The sequence below is a fragment of the Notothenia rossii genome (genome assembly GCF_949606895.1).
Source record: "Notothenia rossii genome assembly, chromosome: 11".
Taxonomy (NCBI): Eukaryota; Metazoa; Chordata; class Actinopteri; order Perciformes; family Nototheniidae; genus Notothenia; species Notothenia rossii.
The window spans coordinates 45,460,553-45,477,481 of NC_136910.1; the positions used below are offsets into that span (position 1 = coordinate 45,460,553).

The window sequence follows — 16,929 nt, forward strand, 5'->3', positions numbered from 1 at the left end:
TGAAAAAAAAACAATGCTCCCTCTGGCATCTTACAATTGCAATATATCCGTGGTGTTTGATAAAACATTTCAAGATGTATTGTAGATGCACAGACAGTAGTGACACGAATTTAAACCTGCCAAAAAAGATCTGTGTACGTGCAAAATACACAAACGTTTTATTCAATATAAGGATGACATGTTCGATATTTATCACTAGATGGTGCTGCTTTGCCACGCTGGGGTTAGTCGACCTGTATTGCAACATTAATCACGTTATTTTCTTAAGGACAATAAAAAAGGGTATTTCATTCTAGTCTATTATTGTTTTTGGGGAAATATGTTTGCTAATCCTTCATCTTAATTATAGAAAATGTGCCATCGCATTTAATAAAGGGAAAAAGCAAAGTGCATCAGACCCCTGAATGTTTAACATAGGACTTATTTGTATTCAATGACATTTAAGATGGTAGCTTTACATCAGTTTAACAGGTGTCTGGATACAAAACACAAGGCAATACTAAAATAAATTCTTGAGCTAAATGCTTTCTTATGATATTACTTTTTGTTTCATTTCTTTAATTGTTTAACTCACTCCGTCAAATATATGACAGTATTTAAAAACTTAAACTTTGACGGATCTTGTATTCAAAGTCATAAAGGGGGTAGTCTTCCAATTAAACTCCTGAGTGTACTTCTGAGTGTCCCTGACCTCTGACTCTTGTGGTGTTGATCCGGTCCCGGAGCAGTTGCATGCACTCCCCTCTTAAATGATCTCAGACCAGCGCTGGCCTGCCCAGTGTTGTGAATAATTGTGGTCTGCTTTGTAGCATGGATACACCAGCTAGGGACTCTAAATATAAACTGGTGTGTCTGAAGAGCTCAGGCCTGAAGATCAGATACTCAAACTCTAAATCTACACCTTACTATATTACTTTCTCATGCATTATGGGACTGTGTCTACTAGGTGGTAGTGTGTGTTTCTGACTCTCTGTTACACGTTGGCCTTTATCTGATAATCTTATCTGGAGCAGCATTATAATAAGCTTCACTGTGTGGTGTCTTTGTGTCTGTCCATCCTTCTTAATTTAACATCTACAAAGTAAGCTTTGAAGTGTCATTCTGAAGGTCAAGTGACAGTAAATTAACCACCAACAAGTAGAATTTGTGTGCCTGTGACAGAAATGTCATATGAGAAGTGGGGCGGACAATACATTATAGACCTAGATATACAAATCAGATAAGTACATGCATTATATCTATAAATGCAAATCTGTCTAAGTGGCGACAAACAATTTGAGCACCAGTATTACATTGGGGTTTCAGCACACATTCCTCGGTCACCTGCTTTTCTCTTAGCAGCACATGTCAAAGAGTGAGTGGAGATAAACCCAGCTGCTTTACGTATTCATTTCAGGCAGCACTTACCATTCCCTTTTAACTATAGCCAGCCTTCAACCCCTAAGCTCTCAAATCACTAGGGGCTGATATGGAAACAAACCATTTGTTGTACCGGATGATGCCTGGGAGTATTGGCATATTTAAGGTTATGCTGAAGAAAAAGGACATTATGGACTTATTGCAGCTCAACCAGGCAGGTAATTTTCTCAACATTTGTTATTCAGTGAACTCACAAAGCAGCCACAGAGGTAGACTGTGACGCTGTTCTATCTTCCACCAGCAGCAATCTGTCTTTGACTCAAAGATGGTATTGTATTCGGCCTGCAGTGCCATGGAAAGCCCCTCTCCCTCCTCCTCTGCCCTGCACAATGACACAAGGGTCAGCCTGTCTGTCCTCCACTGTGTTTTTGATTCACTTCTGCTTTAGGAAAATGTTGTATAACCTTTGACCTCAAAATGTGACCTTTTAAACCCACTGGCCCCATCTATGTGTCCCCTAAACCAAAAGTTTAGGCCAACTGAGTCTTTAACAGGAGAGTCGCTGACTTCCGCAGACGACAGTGAAGAAATGTATTATTCAGTCATGGAAATGTTGGGGTTGATGACAATAATTGTAATGTTTAATATGCAGCGTGAGTTTAACTTCTGCTGAAAAAAAGTTCTATAAAATGGTAGGCTACTTCCAAAAGTACTTCTAACTCTTACTTAAGTAAAGTGGGCCTACTTGAGCAAATGTGTTGCTTTCCACAACTTGCTTTAGTAGGTGAAGGAAACAAAAATAACATTAAAATAAAATTAGTTATTCAGTACATATGTTAGGCCAACTAGCCGTACTTGAATGTTTGAATACAACTCCACTACAATTCAGAAGCAAACCTTGTAGCCTACTTTTAAATGCACCAGTAGGCCTATATCAATACATTATAATGTAATACGTTAATTCACAGATAAGATATATAAATACAGAAAATAATTACCTTTACTTGAAGCAACATTGAAGTGATAAACACATTAATGCACAAACATTAGGCTACAATCCATATCATAATATACTTTACTATGAAATGGGCCATTTTAAATACATTTTGAATGCAGGACTTTAACATATAACTTAAAATGTTTTTATTAATAACAGTTTCCTTGTTGGTAACATATGTGCTACTTCTTCCCTGCTCCGCCGCTGGGCTCTCACCGCCCGCAGCACCCTCCCTCCCCCTGTGTTGATATCTCAGCCCGGAGAGGTTTGAATGCAGTCTCTGGTCCCAGCCGCCATGCTGAGCTGGGAGAGTGCTACCAGTCAAACTTTGTCACGCTGCTGCACCGAACTTCATCTCCGTACAAACCGGGACTAGGAGGAAAACTTCCACACTGTGAGTAGCAACACCCGTTTTCATTTTAGTGCACATTTCAGTTAGCGCTAGCTACGTATCGCATCGGGACTTTCAAATGGCTTAGTTATTTCAGCCGTGTTCATGCGTGCTGTCGCCGACTCAAGCTCAGCTGCACTTGTTGCACTGTATCCGAAACCCCAACGGAGACACAAAAGAATAAAAACCCATCGTTACTATTCTATTCTTTTTCTCCGCTTTTGACGCTGCACAAAACTTTTAAACGTACTTTCCCGCGACATTTTAAAGCCCAACTGCAGAAAAATAAGATGTTAGCGGATAACTGGTGAGTCCACGCAGACGCTGTCACTGTCCTTGAAGCGAAAAAATACCTCTTGAATATAATATTACGTGTTCACCAGCCGTGCTCACACAAATCTTTTTAAAGATTAAACTCCCCTTGCACTTTCTAAATGCCATTCTGGCACTCAGAGGTCACTCAGGGGTTTCTACCCTTGGCATGCATACATCAAGGGTGCTCTTTCAATGCAACAACAAAAGGTTACTATTGACAGCGATGAAGAACTTTTCTACGTTACCACAGTTTATATGAAGTCTGGTAGGAGCATGGAGAAATACATGCCTACAGTATGCACTGTTGTGTTTTTGTAGTTCCATTGCCAGAAGGCATCTTGTGCCAGGACGGTCCGGTGCAGCTGGGGCTCATCAGAGTCTCATCATAAACCTTTCACCTGCATGCATGTCTAGTCTTGTTGGTGTGGAGCTGTATGGACCGGAGGGAGTGATAAGTATTTATGGAGCTGTTTTCTGTCTCACTTTTTGCCCTCTGGCCTAGCTAACTAAAGTCCTGTGTCTCAGTGACTCTACTGGATTTATGCGAAGTATATAGTTAAACTCCACCATCATCACTGTAGTCTTTCTCTGTACCTTCTTCAATCATATAATGAAGTTCAGGCTTGTGAGAGCAAGAAGGAGAGACAAGTCCCTTCAAAATCCCCAGTAATTCTGTGAAAAACATTGATGAATTAGTTGATTGGTTTAGTTTAGTTGGATGCTTCCAGCTTCTTTTAAATGTGAAGATTTGCCTCTTTTCCTTGTCTTGCACGTGATGCTAAACTGAACATTTAGGGGTTTTGCACTGTTGAGCAGGCACAAACCTTGGGCTCCAGGAAATTGTCATGGGTGTTTTTTACACTGTTGATAATGAAGGTTTTCCTAAAGTGTTATTGCAACATTTGTCTATCCCTAATGCTCTTTAACATTTCATATTGGCTTAAAGGGAAATGCATGAATGCTCCTCACTTAGGAGTAAATAGACGCCCCGCTCCTTTTTTATATACAGGCTTGTATTGCATAAGCACTGTGGAATCTTGGAACATGCCAGCTATTTAGTTTTCCCCTTAAATACAGCGGTTGTGTTTTCTAAATCTGTTTTCCACTGGCTCATTAGTGCCATTTACCATCCCTCCTCTCCTGTACAACATCTCACAAATAATGTGGGGGAAATGACATCCCTTCACTCAATGTCTATAAGTTATTCTTCTGGCTCATTGGGTTTAATTCCACAGGTCCTTTGCTAAGTCGTATCAGCCATGGGGGCAGCCACCCGGATGTTGTCAATATGATCGGCCCACTGGCGCTTCAGTGGCACCAGGGCAAGCCAGAATAATGTCAGCCGGACCCTCAGGGGGGGCTCGGAGAACTAGCCAGAGCAGGATATTGCTGTGTGATCATTCACCAGCAGCAGACAAATCATTAAACCACTGGCTGCTTGCCACTGAGACTCAGGCATTTCTGTCACTGACTTTCCCCTCAGGTTAGAGGTTGTGTTTGCGCTGTGAGGTTGTCATTGTAGGTTTTGGAAGTACTTTACTTAAAAATGGTTAAATGTAGGTATATTATTTTGTGTGAGGTTAGTAAGAATATAATGTTTCTCTGTTGTGCATTGCTTCCATATAAACTCTTTCTTTCTAGATTTGTAGACTTTCCCTTACCTGCTTTTTATAGGAGGAAATCTTTGCACACATGTTGCCTATCTGGGTTTTCCCATTTCAGGAAAGTTAATTAGTCTATTTTTAACACGTGTGTGTCTAGGTTTGAAATTCTATTAGTGGACAAACTGAGCTATCTTTAAGTTCTTCTTTGTCCCTTTCCCACATTCATTGGAAGCACAAGATTCACATGAGCTAAATGAAATTACATGGAATGCTCTGGCTTGTTAAGGAGAAGCACACAAGCACGAAACCCGTCTTAAGTGCTTTTTTAAAATCAATAATCAATTTAAAACGGATGGGAAATGGAAACTATGCTGCTGAAAGGGAGCTTTGTGTTAAACTTGAACTTTGTGCAGTAATGGCACTTGTTTTGGATGTCAGCGGTTATTTACTTGGATGCCTTGTTTGGGATTCAGACCAAGTCCTGGCTGAATGTCAAATCTCTCTCTTGGTAGCATTGAAATTGGCAGCGCCTTCAGTGTTGAATATATAGAAGCTCACATTAAGCACACATACTTCTTTTTTCATCAGATCCTGATGCAATTATTCGACCACCTCAAGGGAGACTTTTAAAAGACATCCCGTCACTTCTCATGCCCACAGTGAGTGAGTGAGTGACTGTCAGGTAATTGAATAAAGTCTTTATGGATCTGAAGGTGACCATTCCTGAGTCCTCGGAGGCTTTCTTCTCATCTCCCCTTTGCTGGGTTTGGTCGTCAGCCAGTTTACTGTGGTAGAAAAGGCTGAAGTACCTGCAAATGGTCTGGCCAGTAGCATTTCCCTCCTGCTGTGGAGGTCACTGTCGAAGGTGCCGTCTTGTACACAGACACACACGACCCCCTCATTGTTCCCTCCCGCTCATTAGCAATCTAATTGTCAGGAATCTGCTGGCAGTGGAGTCAGCCAACAAGGACCCAACTAGTGAAAACACTGGTTGGGTCCTTTTTAAGAGCTTTTTAGGAAACAAGGTAGTTGGGTTTGATGTATGACTTGCAGCCATCTCATTGTTTTGGTCCTGCAGGAGTTAGAGGGTAGAGGTCAGGGGCCAGTCTTGGGTGCTCTGATGTTGAGGTGTGCTTTTCTGGCTCGATGAAACAGACATCTAGGGCAACCCCCACCTCTTTTTGAAACGCACACAAACACAAACCTCCCCTGGCTGCCACACCCTAGTACCCCAACACCCCTCAGGCTGGAATCATTTCCTATTGGCAAAGGGAGAAGCATCTGGCTTCATATCTTCTTCAGACAGCGGCATGTGTAGGCGCTTTATGTGCACGCTTGTGTGTTACTGGCCATGCATAATGCATTGCTACATTCCAGAGATGTCTCAGCAAAGTTGTCTCATGATTGAATGGTTTTTTCAAATCAGCTGGTGCAAAGACAACCTCTGGATGTTAAGCTTGGCTTCCTGTTTTTCTGTCAGGTGACAATGAAGGTGAAGAACTGTCCACCACACCCTGCATGGCTACGTCGCTTTAATTGTTTGCAATAGTTCAAGCATTGCAGAAGTTATTTATCTGGCAACAGTGGTACTAGTTTGAACACATGAAGAGGAAATGTGAAGATTCCCAAGATGCTGCACCCAAAACTAGTGCTGAGAGTGCAGGAAGCGTACTGATGCGTTAGTGCAGGGCTATTGATGCTCACATGATGTTTTGAAAAGGTTCCCAGTGTTGTGTGGCTGAGAGCAGGCAGCTGGAAGGGAATGGAGTTGGGAGCTACAGTACATTCTGTTACCGTGGAGGTTATCACTGTGGGACTCCATGCAAAAGGTGCTCTCTGTCTTTGTGCAGCTATCAGCAGCATTTGTTTATAATCCCCAGGGAGTGGTTTTGCATGAAGAAGGTGTTGCATGATTTAACTGACAGTCTGTAGATTTTTTATCAGACTCCCTTTTTTATCAGCTTGTCGTTTGCTTTGTTTAGTGTTTGCATAGAGAAAAGTAAGTCACAACATCACGATTAAGCACAACGATGCAATCTGCCTTTGCAGTTGAACTGTGAGTGTGTTGCCAATTTGTTTGGGGTGTAGCTAGGCAAATCAACGGCCATAGAATAAACGATGCCTTGTGGGGTTCTTATGTGTATTTTGTGTTGAAACTGTATGAGATTTGTATAGGTTTAACTTATAAACTGAAACTGAGCGTATATCACTCCAGGCGTTATACAGTGCTGAGAGATGGCAGCATCTGCACCTCCAGTCCTCATTCACAAAAGAACATAACCCCAAAGATGCAGATACGCTCTACCCTAACCCTCAGCCCCCTCCCCCTCGTCTTCCATCCCCCTCACCCGCCACCCCCAAATACCCCCTCCCCCTCCCAGGCAATTGTGTGCATTGACGCTTTCCAGAGTCAAGTGCTGTCGCTCTCCACTGGCAGGCAGCGTCTGACTGCTGTGACAGGGGGAAAGAGTCCTGGGCGTTTTAGGTATACACTCAGACAGAGACAGTCTGCCACTGACATGCGTTAGTGAAACAGTCCTTTAATCCAAACACTATCTCTAAACCCTTTGCAGCCTCTCGGGCTCCTTTCTTCATGTTTATCGTGCAAGATAGATAGATAGATAGAGAGAGAGAGAGGCAGAGGGAGAGCGAGAGCAAAGGAGGGAGTGTGAGAAAGAAGGAGCATGACCGGAGAGCAGAGAAGGAGGAGGTGACCAACCGCTCATGCTGAATGATCATATTCTATTTTTCTTTTTTTTCATCTTTCATGCAAACCTTTCCCAGTATTAACAGTGTGACTGAGTCGGGTTGGAAAAGCCTCTCTTTCAGTGATTTTCTCTCTCTCTCAACCTGCAGGATCTTCCCTCTCAGATTCTGGTAAGATTCACGTCTGCGAGTGTGTTGACTGCTGGTGTCTCAGAATGTCAACACCTTGTTCCTCTGCCATAGCAACCAGATATGTTTCTATGCTCACTATGTGTAGTGCAGGGAGTCTCCAATACTGTGCATGCTATTTTTACCAAAATTGCGTTTGAGAGATGAATAATTCAGTGTTGTGATGGATGGCATGTTATCATGATGCAGTGAATTGGACTATTTGAGGGAAAACCCAGACCTTTTACTTTGATCAGCTGCATTTTGCTTCAATTTATGAGCTACTATTATTTTAGGAGATATTGGCACTTTTATCCTTACATTTCCTTTTTTCTAATGTCTTGTGTACAGTAAATCTGTCCAGACACTGTCGCTGACAGATTTTTGAATAGAGCCCAATTTCTGCCAGATTGGTTTTCGTTTGGCATGCAGTTAGGGTTTCAGTCATAGCGCCTGATTACCGATCGGATGGATTTCTGGCTTGTCCAAAATTCTAGTTGGCTGTCTTTCTGTTTGAACTGTTCCACTGTTCCATTTCCCTGATGCCTTCTTCCGATCATTTACAAACTACAGAGAGACTATTTTAATATAACTGGAGTATTATCCTAAATGTTGTGGCTAAAAGTAGAGTCTTAAAAATGCAGTGATAAAGGACTAAGTTAAAACCATATCTTCCAGCGTTGTGCCGCTACACATTTTTCTAATCGAATTTCCCAAAGTAATGCTGCCTTTGTCTCTTTTTGTCAACATTGAGGATGCAGCCATTTGGATTTAATAAACCTCAGACATGTCTGTGCTTATGTTTAGTTTGATCATCCTGGCAGGTAAATTGATCAGTACAGTCTCGGCATTAGGTTCAGGCTCTGCAGAACGTCTGATATAAAATGTGTAGTGGGGGAGGCTTTAGATGTGGAAACAGTACGTCTTCTCCTGGCTGGCTGTTGTCAGGAGTTCATAAATCTCCCTCAACAGGGTTCGGAGTCACTTTGCCCTCCCAGCTTGGACATTTCAGATTTCCCTTTACCATGCCACAAGTTGTTCTTTTTACTGGGCTTTGAAACACTTGAAAACAGATGCTGGATTTAATGGTTTGTGAGTGTTTTGCTCAGGTAGATCAAAGCTCCGTTGCATGTCTTTTCAAGTGCTATCGCTTCACTTCAAAGTGCTCAGTTCTTTAAGTACATCTGATGCCTTTCACTTGACCTTTTTTAAACTTCCAGCTGCAGATGTCTTGCAGCACAGTTTTACTGCTCTTTACTGTCCACTGCATTTAGCATTGTGTTGAATGCCAGCATCCAGGCAATGTATCAATGTCTGCGTGAGAAGGCGAGAGTTTTAATTTTGGGCTTAGGGTAAGGAACTCCTAGTTTTGTAGGAAAACACTTCATACATCATCACAACAGCAGGCATGCTCTCGTGTTTCTGTGGATTGCCACATTGTGCAAAAGCATGGACTCTTGCACATTTCAACTATTTTGTAATGTCAGGAAATGTCATTTGGATATGACGCTTCTCCAGAGAAATGCAGTGGCGTAACATTCTGGTGAAGCCTCAAGTTGACAAAGAGTCATTATGAATTGGCAGATAACCTTTCACAATCATACAATTCATTCAAATGTCTCAAAAGGTGACTGCACTGTCTGAGTTTTTCTTCTTTTGAAAATATTTCCGGTAGACACAGCAGCTGAGACAAAAGGAAATGATTTGGTTACCGGAGATGACTTGCGTGTGTACAGCTAATGTCTGTTCTGCACTGAAGACAGACACGTAAACAAAGATCAGTGAGCTGCCATTCGATAGGAACAAAAATGGACAGGTGAGAATTGGAAAAGATAGAGGTCTTGAAAACACTCAGAGTTCAGAGGTGATGTATATGGAAAAGGAGAAAGGAAGCAGGGACAAGGGGGCACATCAGCCTCTTGAACTGAGATCAGACAGACTGCCGCTGGCTGCCTCTGAGGCTGGTGGCTGTCTGTCTGGGTTTGTGGCTGATAGGATTGGGCGGGGTTTACCCTCACTCTTCTGTCTTTTTTCAGTTATAGCTGACAGACATAAAACCATTAAGTCCTCTTTGGTTAATCAGGGTGGGATTATTAACTGAAACAGACGTATTTCTGAGGTAAAACACGATTTTAAAAGCTTTTCCTTTTTTGCTGCGCTCTATTATATGTGAATTTGTTTCTAACCCTTATCTGCTTATGGAACCTAAACCCCAATCTGGCAGGTCACAATCTATGTCCACACATACCCAGATCCAATCTATGAATCTAATGTGTTATCATAATCCGTTAAAGGCAGATAAGCAGAAGATAAGCTAATGTTTTGGAGGTTGCTCATCAGCCAGCAGGACCCAGGACGCGCCGCCGCCTCATTAACATTTAAAAACCTGAATGCTGGCAGTGAGCAGCTGCTGATTTATGTGCATTACCAAATAAGACAATTAGCAGAGGTGTGTTTATGGCATTTGTAACACTCTCTAGATCATTGGTTTTATTCGTGATGATGGATTATGCAAGTTTTGATTCTGGATGATCACAGGTTCTTATTGCTCCTCAGTCACACAATGCATTCTCCATCTAATGCGATCCATACTGTCTGAGGGTCTCTTGGTGCTCTCTGTTTATACTAGCTGGCTGGTTGGCTGCCTGGGTAACTATGGCAACGGTATCCCCCAGAAAGTTGAAGAGACCGGGCCTTGCTAGGCTAATTGTGAGCAAGTCAAGCGTGTCTGCAAAGTTAGCTTCAGTCCAGGCCTGCTCGGTGGGCTGATCGGTGGTCTCTTTGTCGTCTCTGATTGACATGCGGTTAACATCACATGAGAAGTGATTCGCTTTTTTAAAATGTTTAAATAAAGTGTTTGTTTCTCATCCGAATGCATTGGATAATTGTATCTTATCAATAGGTATCAATTTGCATAATAAAATCCAATGTAAGACGACTGACGCAACTATTTTTATAATTCATTGATTGTTTTATTCATCGTCCGGACAAAAATGGCAGACATTGCCTGATTTCTGCTTGAAGATATGTAAGCAAACTGACAATCTTTAGGTCATTTACCAATGTTTAAAAACATTATCTTGAACATTGACTGGTGGTTCTCTCCATTTTGTGAGTTGTGTATGATTGAAAGTTGTTCTACTGAAATGATCTTGTCTTCCTACTGTAGTTGTGAACCAATGATTTACTCTGCTTCCCCCCCCCCCCCTCTCTCCTGTAGACTGGTGTTGAGACATTTTCCTCTGGCCTCTTCCTCAACCATTCCTAACTTCTGTGTGGAGAACAGTGAAAAGGAATTTTAATGCATCAGTATTCGCTAGCCGACGCCATGACGGACAAGTAAGTGGTTAATCTTTTTCAGAAGTGTGTTTGTGTAAACTGTACTCTGTGGTCCTTTTGTGCGTAAGAAGAAGATGATGTTGTCTCGTGTGATTACGCTTCTCTCGCTGTGCACAAGATTGTCTCCTGGAAGTGTTTGTGTGAGTGTTTTCAGTACAGAAGTGGAGGAGAATGGGGGGGTTCTGGTAGCACAGAGAGAAGTGTGTTTTGTTGCGGGGGGTTTGGTATAAAGACAGTCTGTTTTGCCCCTGAAGACGTATGACATTTGCATCGGGGCTGATTTGCATTCTCTGTGCTGGTATGTTGCTGCTGCTTATAGTTGCTCTTTATTTCCCTGACAAAACAGTCATTTAAAGTGTTTTGAGCTTTCACTGTTTTATCTCTTCCTTTTGCGTCTTCTCTGTGTTCGTCCCCTTTTTCCTTTTTCACGGTTCCCTCTTCCCTCTTTTCACATTGGACCTGCTCTCTATGCTCCCTATCTCCTTTCTCTTTTTGTCTCTTTTGTGAACTTAGCCTTTGTCTCTCGGCCCAGGGTTTGCTGGATTTGATCTATATAGAGGATGGAGAATTTGGGTGCAGTAAGCAAAATAATCTGCCGTCAGCTTTAATAATAAGCAGAATAAGTGGTGAAGACCACTCGGCTGAAAGGGATAGGCACAAACATGGCGGAGGCCAAACAAGGCCAGGCCTATTATGTGCTTGAGTTCCCACAAATAAAAGAGGCAGTTTAAAAAAGTTTGGCAAGCCTAGCAACACAACCGAAGAAACAGGTTGTTTCAGGATACTTTTAGGAATCATGGTGATTATGGATGCTTATGTAGAACTCAGTAAAGAGCCAGGGGGGGTTTGTATGCATGCAATGGAGTTTTATTTCCTTGGTGGTCCAACCCTTAGTGTTGTTGGATGAAATTAGGTTGATCTGTATTAGTGTTTAAATGCACTTAGTCAATGTCCAGCATCTTTCCACTTATTACTAATGCACCTGTTTAGCCTTTTGAGGGAGAAAGGGAGAAAGGGGAAGTCTGGTGAGTCACTCTTTCTATGAAACAGGCCTCAGGGTTAACACTAGAACAACTTAATGTCAGTCTAAAATATTGTGCATGTTAGTTGTGAAGTGGAACTGGATAATGCTATATTTGCACAAAGGGGAATTCTCTTGCAAATTAGAAGGTTGCACCACGTCTGCCATTCCCCAAAGGATGCTTGACAAGTTTTGAAGAGCCAGACATTTAGGCTTGGAAGTTTTTAACTGTTTTGGATGCAACATTAAAGGCAAACAAGAAAAAAAAAGATGGCTTGAGGAGCTTTATTTTGAAAACAAGATGAGGCAGTACTTTCTTAACAAGGCTCTGCTAGACCAAAGTGAAGGCAAGGTTGGGAGTTTCTAAGTAAGTGATGATGTTGTTGACTAGCTGTCCCATTGGATGAAAGGTATCCGAGCAACCAAGAAGGGGCGAAACAGGGTGGGGGCGGGAGTTTATTGTGCGCTTGATGCTAGTCCATGTTGTAGAAGGATTGTTTGACGTGGAAGAATGATAAATGTTACGCCAAAAAAGGAAGTGAGGGGAAAAGTTGGAGGACGTGACCCCCCCCCCCCATGGTGGACGCGAACAAAGCCCCCCTCAACGTGGGACTACTTAAGATTCATACAAAGGCAGAAGAAGACAGCTACTTATTTTCTTTCCAAACACACACGAACACACACACAAATGCCCACTTTCAGCTCTCTCCCTGCGCTAACATTTACACATGCCGGGATATCAGACATTCCCGGAGATATGTGCATTCCAGCCGGCATTCCCATATACACGCCTGCCTGCAGTAGAACAAGTGGAATGCTTTGTACCATGTTCTGGTGTTTTCAATCAAATTGTATATGGACACAGGATTGCACAGTCTTCACTTGTTTATTGAAGTAGTTAAGCGTCTGTGTTTTCCATGCAGATGTTGCGTTTGATTCGGGAGCTGATAATCCAGCTGCAAATGTCCTCTGGCATCCTCAAAAATGAACATGTTTCAAAGGCAGGGTTTTAGGTTCAGCCTCCTATTGTACCACGGTGCTCTGGGATGAGGATCGCTTCTAAAGCCAGATTTGCTCCGTAGTGCTTGTAGACAGGGATTCTTTCTGTTGAAATTCAAGCCCGCGTTAATCCTCTTCAACACACTGCTTTGTGTGTCTGTGTTTGCGTGCAAAAGTACAGAGTCCATGCACCCTCCATCCAGGATTTGAATGAACTGGAATTTCACCCAGTTTTTCTTTGCTCCTTTCAAAGTGATTTGCACCAGGGTTCACTGTATTGTATCATGTTGGAAAGTGGGACAAAAAGACAATGCCCTAATGCGCAGCGATAATATGGTATTATGGAAATGTCTCTTTTAGAATCATTTATTTTGCCTAGAAGACATTTCTGAGTGTAAGCTGTGGATTGCACCTCCAACTAGAGGCCTCTATTCTTTTGGGGGAATACAGAGAAAAGGAAATAATGTGTCCATTATGCCATCAAACCATACTCATGTTTCTTTATGCCATGGTCCCATTCTTGTTTTCCATAAGGAGAATCCTCCTCCTGCTCATTTCTCCTCATTCTTGTCTTTGTCATCTCTTTTCAACCACTGTATGAATTTGCACGCTTGGATATCCTCTCTGTTTGCTCTCTATTCCTCTCCTCTCATTTTTCTTCCATCCCCCACCTGTGGTGGTGACACTGTCAGAGGCTTGGGATGTTTATAGATGGACAGTAAGGGTGGCTGCACTGATGAAAAGTGAGTGTGTGTGTGTGTGTGTGTGGGGGGGAGGGGGGGCTTTTACTGGAATGACCACACCGTCATAGAGATGAGAGGCTCTTTCCCAGTCTAATGCACATCTGTTTGCTTTGTGTATGTGTATCACAGTGAGGGTCCCATATGTGTGTGAATTCATGTCAGTCTCGGGGGAGCAAGGATCCAAAACCACCATCAGAAGCTGGTTAACAGCTTTCTTTACATGTACTTGTAAAGAACATCTATCTGCCACTTATACAAAGCTGCAAAATATAAGCCAGTTAGAAAGTTAGTGTTTGGTCAGAAATTGCACCCTTGAGAATAAAGCGATCTGAAGACTGAATAGAATTTGGTGGAGAACATGTTTAACCTTGCAATTTTACTGTTACCGGTTGTTGCAACCAAACTCCTGAATACACTAGATTTATAAAATATAGTCTTTTTTTAACTTGACTACATCACTATGCACTTTACGTTTTGTTTAGTTGTTTTAGCACAATGATAACATGCTTGCACATTAAACTGAAATGATGGACATGGTACACATTCCTAGTAAACATTAGCATTATGTAATGTTGGCTTGCAACAACAGCAATTTAGCTTAACGGCCCGTCCACACAGCGGCGTGCGTTGTCGCTTGCCAGCGGGCGTGTCTGAAGCTAGACCAACAACCAATCACCCGCCCCGGACACACAAGCAGCGGTTTGATTTGCTAAAGCTTGTACTGGCATATGATTCGATTGGCTGACGCTTCCGTCAAAGCTTCAAAAGTTGAACATTGCTCAACTTTTGCAGCGAGCTATGCGAGACAAGCTACGCTTTGCTCCCACAATGCAGTTCGGCGAATCATGACGTCGCCCCATTCAAAGTGAATGGGCAGAAGCGTTGAGGCTTCAACGCACGCCGCTGTGTGGACGGGCCGTAACAGCCTGACCAAGCCAGTAGCATGGCGGTATACAATCTACATGTTTTATCTGGTATTAAGTTATTGGAAATGTTCTCCACAACAAAACCGGAAAACTAATCTGGAGACCTGATAGTAAGAATTGTGTACAAAATACCTGAAATCATTTCTCATAGGGTCTTAGTAAGAGCAATGGAGTTGTGCTGGTCATAAGATGCTGACGAAAGCTTGAGCTGGGACCTTTTGTCAGCTGAAAGGAAAATCAGGTGTCACAGTGTAGTTGGCTCAATAGCCCTTCCTGTCAGTATGTTTACCATAGGCTGGCTTTCTGAAGTTGAACCTTAATACATTTGTTCTGGCTCGAAGAGTCTTCAGAAGGCCAGCTTGCCAGGTCCTCATTCAAGTCCACTCATCAATTAAAAACAGCCAGAACCGTGACATCTCCACTTCCTCTCCGTGCCCTCTCCAGACCGCTGTGTCACCAAGGGCGTGGTCGGGGGGCTCGGCTGGACTCTCACCCGGGCCCGACACCCACTCAGGACGTCCTGAATTGAGACGTGAAGGCGTGGTGTCACTGGTGTCACCGGGGTTTGTGGGTGCATAGTCAGACGTCTGTATCAGCTGTCACAGGGTTTTGTGGTAGCCCAGGGAAACCAAGTCAGAGTGTTTCCTAAGGATGTCGAGGGGGATAACCCCTTTGGCCTACAGCTCATCAATCTTACCCAACTGTCATCTTCTCCCAACGGTCCATTGATGCTGTCGGAGGATAGCGAGTGGCAGGGTCCTCGCTGCATCGTGTATTTGTGCTTGCTGGCATACATGTTTTTTTTCTCTTTGTTTGTGTCTGTGAGTGAGGAAGTGTCGGGAGAATGGGAAAGTCTTGAGAACGATGGAAAAACAAAACATTGTGTTTAAAGTGGCTACACACTGCGACTATCAAGCATGGCTCTTGACCTTGATCTATGAGTAACCATCCTCAGGCTTTGGGAAACCGATAGCATCCATTAAACCGATCTGAAGTAATATGCTATTAATTACAGTCAGCTTGAATCTATCATTGATTGCAGAAATGTATTACGCAGTTCTATTATGGATAGATATTCCCTGCCGTAACCAAGGATACTGTAGTACAGATTAATAAATATGAACGATACCATTTTGTGTCTTGTCTAAATGTGATCAGTTGCCCTTGCTTGTAGTCTGGTATGTATCATCTCTGTTTTACATAATCTGATTATTCTTTGTTACAGTAGAACAGGGGTGGGGTGGGGGGGGGCTGCATTACAGTAGCTTAACCCGCCCAACATATGCTAATGAATCCGCATATTTGGGTTGATTTGGGTGACCTGAATTCAGTTGTCTGGAAGATGTGTCTCGTTGTTCTGGGACAGTATGTGTTGCTTTGCCAGTAACAAATGTATTGCTTGTTGCTTTCATTGTGACAGCTTGGGATTGTTATTTAAATGTTACTTTATTACAGATCTTTGTTGTAAAATATTGAATATATTTTCAAATTTCTTTAGGATTTAGAGACAATACAAATGTGTCCCCTGCTAAAAGGTTCCTGTAGAATTCATACAATAGTCAAGACAAAGTAAATATGTAAGCACATGTTTAACGGAGTAGGATTGTAGTGCATTGTGGGAATTAAGCTGGTGTACTTGTGCTGGGAGAATGTATTCAGCCTTGTTGTAAAGGTTTTCATTTTGCTCAGGGAAGCAGTGTAAGGGAACAGACTGGAAACTTGTGAATGGAAGTCCAACCATCTGTCACGACGGCAGTGAAGAGATTTTTGACTGCCTTTGACTCATAAAGTCTTGTTTTCATGCACTGAAAAGAAAAATAGTTTTCCAGTTGACTGCTCTGTTGCTGCTAATGCAGATAATTCCCTTATGTCTTTGTTCTCGCGTTGATTCATTAGTGATGCACAACTCCAGTGCTGACACTGTTCAAAATGTCCAATGCCCTGAAAACCTATTTATGAATCCGCTTCCTCTGTGAGCTTGTGGCTGAAGATAGAACAGTTTGGGTTGGTGCTGATCAAACCACACTGATGCACTTGGCTAATAAAGCAGTTGATGAAGCGCTTTTGAGCGTAAACTCTTCATCGATAATATATAAGTATCTTTTTATCCATGCTTGTTGTGTGGCTCGAATGATGGCAACACCAACAGATGGATCGGCACAACATGCGGTTCAGACGTTGAAGATTTTCCAGACGATGAGTCTTAATGACTTCCTTAATCCTTAGACTTTCTTTCCAGCGCCCCCAGGAGCTTAAGATGTGCCTAAGATCATTTGTCTCGATAGTTAATTGGTACACAAATGTATGTTAGAATCAGAACTCGGTTTAAAGGCAAGTAGCAATGGTGTACTGTCAGGCCAC

General features: G+C 42.5%; 1 protein-coding gene across 8 annotated transcripts in view; it reads left to right on the forward strand.

Moving 5' to 3' along the window:
• The first annotated feature begins 2,581 nt into the window (after positions 1-2,581).
• The window catches only part of sema4d (sema domain, immunoglobulin domain (Ig), transmembrane domain (TM) and short cytoplasmic domain, (semaphorin) 4D), a 40,436-nt gene continuing 26,088 nt past the window's right edge, over positions 2,582-16,929 (forward strand). For 2 of the 8 annotated variants that reach the window (XM_079659532.1, XM_079659533.1), the window contains exons 1-2: positions 2,582-2,750; positions 10,761-10,879. In XM_079659532.1, the coding sequence (XP_079515658.1) occupies positions 10,842-10,879 (38 nt within the window). In that variant the 5' untranslated portion in view covers positions 2,582-2,750; positions 10,761-10,841. Of the gene's footprint in view, positions 2,751-3,380; positions 3,518-7,220; positions 7,544-9,215; positions 9,357-10,760; positions 10,880-16,929 lie in introns of those variants that run through there. The other 6 variants (XM_079659531.1, XM_079659526.1, XM_079659529.1 and 3 more) reach the window with 5 other exon arrangements.